Genomic DNA, 11644 nt, shown 5'->3' on the forward strand with positions numbered 1-11644 from the left:
TATATATAAATCTGCACTCAAGAATTTAAAGCTTCTAACCTACTGCAGTTACAATGCTGTCTTTTGCTAAAATAGCAAAATATCTAATTAATCTTAAAAATAAATGGTTGAAAAGAGGAAAACACATTCAAAGCTCATTCGTGCAGACCCAGATGGATTCTGCAGACTTTCCCCCCACAGTTGTTAAAGAAAACTATTTAAACATGATCAGTTGTCTTAAACTGAGCAGAAAGCACTACATTCTTATTGGTAGATGAAAGCATTAGCAAATTATCCATAAAATTAAATATAAAAAATATACAAATGTTAAGGGTAATGTAGAGCAGTGGCCTCAGCAAACTTCCAAAAGATGCACAGGTTGATTTAAAACCGAAATCTAACTTTAATTAAAATCTTAAACACACACACACACACACACGCACACGCACGCGCACGCACGCACACGCACGCACGCACGCACACACACACACACACACACACACACACACGCACACACACACACGCACACACACAGAAACGTAAATTGAAATTTAACTTTTTCCCTCTAAATAACTATTGTGTTTATTGGAGATCATATTTTATTGAAGAATCTTGGATCTTCTTGAATCACAAAATGGATTGTAATGCAGATTTCAAATGTCAAAATCCAGTTTATGTTAATAAAACATTTCAAAACAAGCAGCTTAAAATTGTGTTGGATAATGGCGGACCTTCGATTCAAAAAGGTTGAGAACCACTAATGTAGAGCTTTGACCAGCAGTTCGAAATCTGTGTAGAACTAGTGCTTTCCACGCAGGCAGTGTGTGTGTGTGTGTGTGTGTGTGTGTGTGTGTGTGTGTGTGTGTGTGTGTGTGTGTGTGTGTGGCCTGCTCGTTCGGTTTCATCGTAATCGGTTACACACTTCAGGCCTAAATAAACCACCACTGAATAAGCCTGACCCAACCTCATCATACTTGCATCCATTGGGATGCGCCAACCAGACATTTCAATCGCAAATACCAGGAGCCAAACATTTCCCCATTGAGACAATCAGCCTCATTACTGAAGATACTGTATTCATTATCCTGAAGAATGTGAGTAAATGATTTAAAGGGATCGTGCACACACACGTTACGAATGCCGTTAGATACTTTAACTGAAATATATATGGAATTCCTATAAATACCTATTAAATACGGAATACTTCTATTCATATGGAATATTTATAGCTCTAATGAGGAACAAACCAATTTACTGTCATTGTTTATGTCATGGTGTGTTGATTATCCTCGTTCTGGGCCAATCACAGCGTCTGCGCCCAGCAGGGGACCTGCTATTGGCTGCTGGGCTGCCTGGCTAATGCTGATTGGCTGAGGAAATGAGTGGCAGATGTGAATCCTCGTAGGGGCGCACGAGCAGGTCCGCTGATGTGAATTCCTCCTCCAGTTCAGTAGCTGTCAGTTCTGACCCGGCGAGGACTGGAAGTGTGTGTTCAGGTGGACAGGCTGTCTGTCTGGGTAAAGGCTGAATCTCTGCTCAAACCACCAGAACAACACAGGCACAGTCCTCGCATCTTTAAACCCTTTAATACATACACTCCACGACGGGTCCCTTACACTTCAGTGTGCACATAAAAACAACAAAACCATTTCTTTTCCAATGTTGAATCAAAAGGCCTGACCACCTGGGTTTTCCGCAGGGAATGGGAAATCCTTTGGGAATGTTCCTGATACCAGATGTGGGAGTTGATACTTGTTGCAGTGTGTGTATTTATCTGTTTGTGTGTGTGTTTATGTGTGTTTTGTATTCCTACACAGTCTGGAATGCCTTGGTTTGCGCGGGGATCATCACCGGTGTGCCGCCCATCCTCGTCAGGTTCCCCGGGCTGAGCTTTGCCGAGCTGGGATTGGGGCTCCTGCTGGGCTCCGGGGCTTTGGGGACCACGTGGTTGTACGGCGGTGGTACTGAAGGGAAGTTTTCGGGCTGCCCGCTTTCTTTAAGGGCGGCCACCACGGGCAGTCGCGGCCGGGGCCCACGGGGGGCGCTGTTGTGCACCATGGACTGAGTGGAGGAGGCCCCGGAGCGGGAGCTGCCGGAGCGAGACGACGACAGAGAGTTGGGCTTCACCAGTTTGGCTTTGGGAGCTTCCGCATCTTCCCTAAAACATAAAGAGATGGACACCCCTTATGAAAAGAAAATATATTTCCCTATATATGAATAATCAATATATTAAATGGTTTAACAGTATATTTGAATATATACAGAATAATATAGTGTGTTAATATATTACGATATATTGAATAATACATAAGGAATTGACGCTTTCCATAAATTGAAAAATATGTGATAATATATTTACTAATATATCATAATGTATATAATTTTATAGTCATTATATATAGATGTGATCAGATATGGTACTGCATGTGTAATATATTGCAGATATTTTTACAACAGTAGCACACATATATATAGAGAAATATATAATGTAATATATATGTTTTAATTATTTGCATTATAAATGTTTCATATTTAAAATATGAAACATTTATAATGCAAATAATTAATATGATATTTTCAAGCTAAATAAAGCATAAGCAAACTTGCATGTACTAAAGTATTTAGGCAAGAGACTATCACTGTGCTAAGGAGTGCGTAGCCATTACTTTTAAAATATCATAATTATAGTCTTAATGATTATTGGCCAATCGTTAACCGAACCACAGGCTCGACTCTTCAGCACAACGACCCCAAATACTCAGACATACCAGAAATCATTTTAAATTACAAAATATTAGAACATGAAACACTAACAGACCTCCCTCCTATATTAATATGGAGCAAAACACATTAAATAACACTTAATTTGAGCATTTTCTCTCCTTTAACAGTCAAAGCATGCTGGGAACTAGAAATCTCATTCCATGAATGTGTGTGTATATATATGCATGAACATACATTCACATTTATATGGGAACATGTATTAGTAATATATGTACAGTGATTAGCATAAGTGAACACACAAATGCTAAAGTTGACTAAAAAGAGGAATAAAAAATAATCTTTAGGAAATTGATCTTAATGCCTTAATTTAAAAAATGAGGAAAAATAAAAACCTTAAAAATCTTTAAGGACACCAATTTTCTTTGTGAATGAATAATGTATCGTAAATAAATCAATGTTCTTTCTTAAAATACAGGTTGCGTAAGTCAGGACACCCCTTAGTTAAATTCCCATAGAGTCAGCAGATTTTTATTTTTAAAGGCCAGTTATTTCATGGATCCGGGATACTATGCATCCTGATAAAGTTCCCTTGGGCTTCGGGATTAAAATATCCCACATCATCATCACACACCCTTCACCATACCTAGAGATCGGCATGGGGAACTTTCCATAAGATCATCTCTCGATGCTAATCATACCAGCTATTAGCCGAACTGAAATAACACCATGCCGATCTCTAGGTATGATGAAGGGTGTGTGTGATGATGATGTGGGATATTTTAATTCCAAAGCCCAAGGGAACTTTATCAGGATGCATAGTATCCCGGATCCATGAAATAACTGGCCTTTAAAAATAAAAATCTGCTGACTCTATGGGAGTTTAACACAGGGGTGCCCTGACTTACGCAACCTGTATTTTAAGAAAGAACATTGATTTATTTACGATACATTATTCATTCACAAAGAAAATTGGTGTCCTTAAAGATTGGATTTTTCATAATTTTTTAAATCAAGGGATTAAGATCAATTTCCAAAAGATGATTTTTTATTCCCCTTTTTAGTCAACTTTAGCATGGGTGTGTTCACTTATGCTAATCACTGTACACAATAAAGGATAAAACTTTGTGTATATATTACAATATATATTAATATTACATGTAATGCTATTTTCTTCATCATTTATAAATATTTTATATGTATTAATATATAGCCATACATGGTCAATGCATGTATTGCAGTATATTGTAAAATATAAGCACTAGTCTCCCATATATGGAAATGTATTATGTAATATATCACATTATATTTTGCAGTATATTCCCATATATTTTTATTTTGTATGGGACGGAGATGCTTATAGACGCATAGCTATAAACATGTCAGCTCTCTCAGAAAGATTTTTTCAAACTGTTGGTCCTCCAGGACAGTAGCTGACATGAAACCACTAAATTCCTGTAATAACACCCTTTTGCGGGAATGCTAAGAATGCAATGCACACTTGTGATTTTGTGACTTGATTTATTTTGGGTGAACTATTCCGTTCACTAAAATATATTTATGTAAATGTTTTTTGAACATCAATCATCATATTTTCAGTTACTCTTATTTTTTTTTCACATTAATTAAAAAATATATCTGAAAATATATTTTGGCCATATGGGGGACTAGCTAGAAGTTCATTTCAAGCCTAAATGCATTTTTGACTCAAATGTAAACAGAGTTTGCATAGCTAGAAGCATTTGCATTCGTAAACATGCATAGAGTATGTTTTGGGCCTAAATGCACTTTACATTTTATAAAATGTTGTGATAAATTCACTAAAGCATAAAGACACTCAAATACCTTTAAACCTTCAGGCTACTGGCTAACAAGTCTAGGGAAAGTGACTTCTGCTACACTGGAACCATATGTATGTCTTTAACCTCAGCGAGAGCAGTGTATGTGTGTATCTTGCTGTCATTTGCACTGTTAATGCTCATTCATCCTCCAAACCTGCATAATTCATCCTGACACCCGCAAATTAGCCTAGACATGAATGCAAGTCAACAAAGAGAAATAGAGCTGCTAGACATCATAAATAGTGTCAGGCTGAAATTAGCAATTATGTCCAATGTGCTATTTAAAGAAATGTTTTTTGTTTGTTTGTTTTTTTACCTTATTTCATTGGGTGCTTCCTCCTCCTCATATTTCTTCTTCTCTTTCTTGCGGAAGACAAGCCAGACGATGAGGATGATGAGGAGAACGCCGAAGGACACGCCCACCACGGCACCGGCCACCACGCCCATTCCTCGGACGTCTGCAAAAGAGCGCACACTTCACAACGGATTCAGTTTTACAATAAGTTATGGTGTATGCTAAGGTAAGCTTCACTGTTATTATAGTCAAGTCAAGTCACATTTATTTATTCAAAGTTCTGTCTCAAACTCCAGATGGCGCAGGCTGATAGGTCCTTAACTTAATCTACTTGCAATCACATCATTCTCTCTATAGGACACAGCTGATTGGTTGCTGCTGTTTCAGTAGCCAATACGCTTGCTGCTCATCCTTCAAATACTTGGTCAGCATTTGCTGTAGCGTTTGCAGCGCACATCAGAAACCCTCCAGCGTCCCCAGCTCCACCTGTGTAGATCTGCTACGGGTAATTCATGTGCGCTATGTTGTGCAGCAGCAGCATGTCTTACTCACAGCAGTGTGTCACGTGTGTAATGGCAGTCACGGTCCTGTACCTTTGCAATGGCACAGTAACATCCTAGCAACCATCCACAACATTCTGTTCTATTCACAAATCACGCATATAGAGCCCAGAAGTGCCTAAAAAGGTTTAAACAACCCATTCCTAAATGACAGCGATTCCGCTCTGTCTATTAACCCTGACGAGTACGATCACAGCGCTCAGATCTGCGCTGGCACTGACCCAGAGTCAGCAGCTTTACAGTCTTTTCAACCACACACAGTATCATTATTTCTCTCTTACAAACATTCAAATTATTACAGTAATGAGACAAAAGTTAATAGTTTGGATATGGGCAGTCGTGCCCTAATGGTTAGAGAAGGTCGTGGGTTCTAGTCGATGTCTAGTTTCTGTGGTAGCGATCAAAATAGAGTAAATCACCTTTTCAAAGTAATTTGAGAGTCATTGAATCATTAATTCAAACTTTTTTTTAAATAATTCATTCAAATCAATGAAACATTTTTAAATAGACTGCAGCAATTAACTTTTTTTAGAACCTTTTGTTAATTGCATGTTGTTTTTGTTTAGTTGTTTATTCAGATTCGTGGGAGAATCGTGATCTCTCTTTTTAAAAAAAAGGAAATTGTGATTCTCAATTTATCCAGAATCGTGCTTCTTTTAAAAAGATACATAAAATAAAGATTTCATGCTGAGAATAGACTAACAAACAGCCTGTACCAAGCAGCGCCTCTGCATTGCAGATACTGTACCTGAAGGAGTGTAACTCACCGCGAGAACAGCAGCAAACCCCCCCACTCACTTTGCTCCTTCCTTTAATAATATGCCATTTTTTGTGTGAGTTATTTTTTTCTTTCTGCCACATAATTAATTATTTCTTCTAATTCCATCATCTGATATTTAATTATGCAGCAGTGCAGTTTGCGAAAGGTTCGGAGGAAGGGATTAAATCAATGAACACTGTGTTAAAAAAAAGAATGAATTCTTTATTTGGATGTTAAATAGTGCTGAAAGATCGCACTGCATAGCAGAACTGGTCAGGATCTAACCGCCATCTTCACAAAAATACTGTGGGTTGCTACACAGAAACGACTTGTGCTGACAGTAATTCAATTACGTGTTGGAGGCAAAGCATAAAACAGCAACGCAAAAGAAAACAAAAAAAGCTAAGAATAGGAATTTATAGTTTGCATAAATCTTTTCATCTGTGTCTGTATCAAACAAACACACAAGTCAAGTTAAGAATCACAACAAAACACAACTCATACCACACTGTCATGCAGCAAGTATACTGTTAGTATGCTAATTTTCTTTATACAATACTCAGACTGCCTATTGTATCCCACAATGCAAAGCAATGCATTCTATTTGACTTTCCATTTTCAGTTTGACAAACAAAGCAGTAGACAATGTGTGACATCTGCAAAGAATTAACACTTTTTTTTGACAAATTAGCCTAAAAAGCTAGCTTTATTTTCAAGGTAATGGATAACTGGATGTCACTTGCTAAATTAAACATGAAGCACAATGAGGTAATGTGTCCACCGTGTAGCTTATTACTGTCTGAGGCATTTGTCAATGCATTACAAATCTGTATTTTTAGAAAACAGTAGATAGTTGGCACAGTATGCAGTAATATGTATGCTAAGATGTCATTTTGAACTTAACCATACAAACACAGATACTTACAGTGAACTTTGACCTCTAAATTGCAGTTTTCTTCTCCGACATCATTGCTGGCGGTGCATTTATAGACACCTGCACTTTCCTTCGTCAGATTTTTCAGCGTAACAATCTCAGGGTTCTTCAGATCTTAGACAAAAAAACACAAAGTTACATTGATATGTTAATAGTTTAGACAGAATTGCACTGGATCCAACCAGACACATGACAAACAATAAATCCTATTTCTTCCATAATAATCTCCCATTCCTCTTGTTGGCTGCTGGGTAGCCCCACACATATAAAAATTAAATTTTGGCAAAATTATGTTCACTTTCACCACCGTTCAAAAGTTTGGGGTCAGGAAGATTTCCTTCAAAGTCTCTTATACTCACTAAGGCTGAGTATAAGAGATCGAAATCGAATTTAATCCTGTGAATTTTCAGCATTACTCCGATCTTCAGGTTCACATGATCCTTCAGAAATCATTCTAATATGATGATTTGCTACTTGCTACAATTCCTCATGTTCCCCTGTCTTGTGTTTAAGGACTCTTATTTTGAAGTGTAATGTTGTTCTTATTGTTCCTGTTTCCTTTGTTTCCATTTGGTCCCTTGTTTGTTTCCAATGTTATGGTGCGTTCAAGTCCTCCTGGGAAGTTCGTACCCCCAGTCGGGCTCGCCACTTATTGGGGTCCCCTGGAAACATTTGCGTTGTGGTCTGTGCTATTTGCAGTGTATTTCTGTATTTGTTTGTGTTGTGAGTATTTGGAGCACACATGTGTTGTGAAGCTGATGAAGATGTTTTCTTAATTTGCGGGTGTTTTTCTCTTCGCATGTGTTTTCTTCAGTTGCAGCGCGTTGAGCTCTCTCGGCCTCTGTAAACTTCTCCATAAAGGCTGGTGAAGGGTACAGAGCGCATTACATTGCACATACGTCACATCTCTTATCCAATCTCATAAGAGGGGCTAATTGAGGAGGTAGTGAAGCATGTGGGGTGAAAAATGCTGATGGAATTGATGTAAATTTAATTTGAGAATGCTTGCGGTGTTAAATTGGCCTTGTAGTGTCTTCATCTATTTTCTGCTCCTCCAGAGAGAAGATGTCCACATGATTTACTCCCCAAGCATGGAATATAAACTTAATGCTGCATTTTCTTTCTTCTCTGGAAAGCAGTATTGCGGAAGCAGAGCGAGTCAGTTTAGCGGTTACAAACCTGAGCAACAGTTTACAGTCAAAATATCATTTTCATCTACATCACATCTGTGGCACAGAGAAATATTAGTAATAATTATCACTATTAAAATTTCCTCCTGCTTAAAGATGAATTTTTTTAATACATTCTTTTAAGCCAGTTTATTGTTCATTGACTACTATTAATATGCCATTAATGGGTTTATCTCAGCCACAAGTTTAAACGTTGAGCCCCCAGGCACCATATAAACATTGAGAGTGGTCCAACCTATAGCGTGAGTTTGGGGCGTGGCTAGTGTAGCAGGCGGAGCCAGAGGGCTGTTAGCCGCCGTGGGACCATGACTGATGCGTTACATGGGAAAAGATATTCAGCTTCAGTTACAGAAGTGCAAGCCCAAAGCAAACAAGACATTGGAATTAAAACACGCTTCAATGGATAAACAACATCATCATGCACCCATTCAGAAAGAGAAATGTTCCAGTTTGTATTGTTTACTTTGATGTGTCCGGTGTAGACAGCCTCAAACAGCCGTGGAGAGTCATGTCAAAAAATGCGCCCGGTGCAGAAACGTTGGATCGGATTATTATAAGGGAGACGCTCGCGCTCACTCTAGACAGAATGATACTCAATTGCTAACTCATAACACAGGGCAACACAGCTCAGAATATTACTAATATGTTGGACCTTTTATTGAAAATACCTACTTTTACATGTTAAGACATGCCTTTGTGCCAACTAGTATGAGCTGTATTTGTGATGTTTGAGTTGGGAAAGGGGCCGTTTGCAAAATATGCTGTATTTTTGTAATTCGTCTAGGTGCCACTAGTTCCAAAAACGACATACTTCAGCTTTAAAGACGTAAATGATAAAACGCTATTAGTTTTCTAAGAGCTCACCTATGAGGGCCAGAGGTGGGAGCTTGCCAACATATTTTCCCTTGTCCAAGACTCTCTCCCATTTGTAACTGATTGGGTCAGAACCATCTGTGGACTTGCAGCTCAGTCTGACATCACTTCCTTCCAGCAGACGACCCTCCATCCAACAGCGGGGTTTGGATGGCTTCACTGCACGTTGCAAAACAGACATGGTAAAACACACATGGTCAGGTAAACATTAGGTCAAGTCACCTTTATTTATATAGTGCTTTATACAATACAGATAGTTTCAAAGCAGCTTTACAGAGATAACTGAAAAATTATGCATTTCGGCTGTTGTTCGGGTGTTGATTCAGTTCCGTTGCAAAGATCATTGGTTATTAAATTAGTTAATTTCATCTATAAAGCAGTTCTGCAAAAAATGATGACATCACCCAGCTCCGTTCAGTTCTCGTACAACAGCGTCAGTACAGTCAGATCAATAATATTGTTGAATATAATTAAGTGTCCCCAACTAAGCAAACCAGAGGTGAAAAAACACGCCAGAGACGACATTGCATCATGGTATAAATTTTCTTATATTTTAATGCAGGTATTTTAGCAAAGAATTTTTTAGCGAGATTTAGATTTTCAAAGAGATTTTAGCAGGGATTTAACAAATAATTGCCTTATATATTAAATAACCACAAAGAGATGTATATTTTTTGAAAATCTTAATATCACAATATAGGTGTTTTAGCTAGAAATTCAACAAAGAATTGGCTTATATATTAAATATCCAGGTAGTAATGCATATCTTTTAATAATAGAGTCAGTTAAATAATTTAGAAATAAAAGATATTCCATCTGGATAAACTCATTTGATTATTTGCTTTTTAAATGAATTTTTTCATCATAATATAATATTTATAAATCTTGTGCAAAATAGCACTTGAGTTTAAAGACTAAAAAACAGTCAAATTAATTTTGGGGCGAGTAGTTTAGAGTATGCAAGTAAAACCAGGTCTGCACACACAAATGCACTTTTACCCTTTTTGCATCATTCCCCATTTAGATTTGTTTTTCCTCACATCATGAAACCTTTTAAAACCCAGTGTGATGCCAGCGAGCTCAATAACATGAATCTGTAAAACAACCCGTTCACCATTCGGTCCTCGACCCCCCGCTCCTGCCCACCCGGCCATCAGCATCTGCTCCTGCCGCCTCTGTGTGCTGAGCCAGGACAATCCTGTCCCGTGTGTGTGTGTGTGTGTGTGTGTGTGTGTGTGTGTGCGTGTGTGTGCAGTTACAGCCGCTGAGTGGATGCAGGTCCTCCATCTCCCACTCTCAGGATCACTGACTGCGTGAAGAGAAGCTACAGCCTCGTCCTTTGCCAAGCCATTATCTTTGTGTTGAACAAGACAAATGCTAATGTTTGCCCCTCGGAATCGAGCGAGTCGTTTCAAAGCTACGGATCATTTGTACAAATGCATGCGTAAATTTGTGGCGCTCTTGAATGTTTTCATACAGCTGTCGAAGCGGTTAAGATGGAATGAGGGAGTATAGAAAGTAAAAATGGGGGAAAGCAGACGTATAATGTTTCTATGCAAAAGGAAGTGTTTATTCAACACGTCCTTGCAATAATACATGTTGAACGAGTAATTTAGCCTGATTTATGTGTTTTGGAAGTTCAACTATAGTGTGTCGTATAAATGATGTAGATGTATACATGTGATGATTTTTCTCTCCTTGCTATCATCCATAGTGTGTCGTTTTTATTGTCACACAGTCGCTGAATGTCATTTCACGCCAAGATCGGGGCACAAGTGGCGCACTACGCCCAGAGACAACATCCTGGTGCTATTTCTGTACCCCTTACTCTGTGACATAAGCCTCTGTCATGTCTTTTTCATTCTCCAGGCCTAGAAGAGGAGTTAATTAAAGCCAAGCTGCAGGGCCAGAGACTCACGGAGCACGATGAGTTTGACGGTGTTCCAGTAGTACTTCCCGCCGTTCTTGACCTTGCAGATGTACTCTCCCGAGTCCGTGAGCGAGAGGTCACTGATCATGAGCGAAGCGTCACCCTTCAGATAGTCGCCCGACAGGGACAGCCGTCCAGCTTCACTCTCGTTGGGGTCGTAGATCCGACCGCCAAAGTAGGTGATCAACTGGAGGAAGAGGAAACACAGAACATTTATAAATACTGCTTTGATTAAGCTTTTGAAATTTTGTGAGCTACGAGTAAAATCCAGTGAGGGTTGAGTCACACGCCTGCAGAACGAGCTGCTAAACTCTGATGTCACTGCGAATCAGGCCTTTCTTCGCATGGTTATATTTGTCTTCCGGTGTCCCTGATACTCAACTTCATTTGGTAAAGCAGTGCTAAAGCTATTCTGCTCAACAAAAAACTGCCCTTTCACTTATATAAGTTTCCTTTTATTTAACTTTTACCAAAAGTTAATCTCAATAAAAACACTAATAATTTAGCTGTTTTTTTATATTGACAATAATATGTTTCTTAAAAGATTAGTTCACCTCAAAA

The 11644-nt window shown here is 38.6% G+C and overlaps 1 protein-coding gene across 1 annotated transcript in view; it reads right to left on the reverse strand.

Moving 5' to 3' along the window:
- Positions 1-560: 560 nt before the first annotated feature.
- Positions 561-11644, reverse strand: part of clmpa (CXADR like membrane protein a) — a 107244-nt gene continuing 96160 nt past the window's right edge. The window contains exons 3-7 of the mRNA XM_077230980.1: positions 11072-11270; positions 9145-9312; positions 7082-7204; positions 4858-4999; positions 561-2137 (exon numbers count right to left, since the gene is read on the reverse strand). Coding sequence (XP_077087095.1) covers positions 1789-2137; positions 4858-4999; positions 7082-7204; positions 9145-9312; positions 11072-11270 — 981 coding nt within the window. The 3' untranslated portion in view covers positions 561-1788. The remainder of the gene's footprint in view (positions 2138-4857; positions 5000-7081; positions 7205-9144; positions 9313-11071; positions 11271-11644) is intronic.

The sequence above is a fragment of the Siphateles boraxobius genome, unplaced genomic scaffold (genome assembly GCF_051911475.1).
Source record: "Siphateles boraxobius isolate OS27281-9 unplaced genomic scaffold, OSU_SipBor_1 159, whole genome shotgun sequence".
Taxonomy (NCBI): Eukaryota; Metazoa; Chordata; class Actinopteri; order Cypriniformes; family Leuciscidae; genus Siphateles; species Siphateles boraxobius.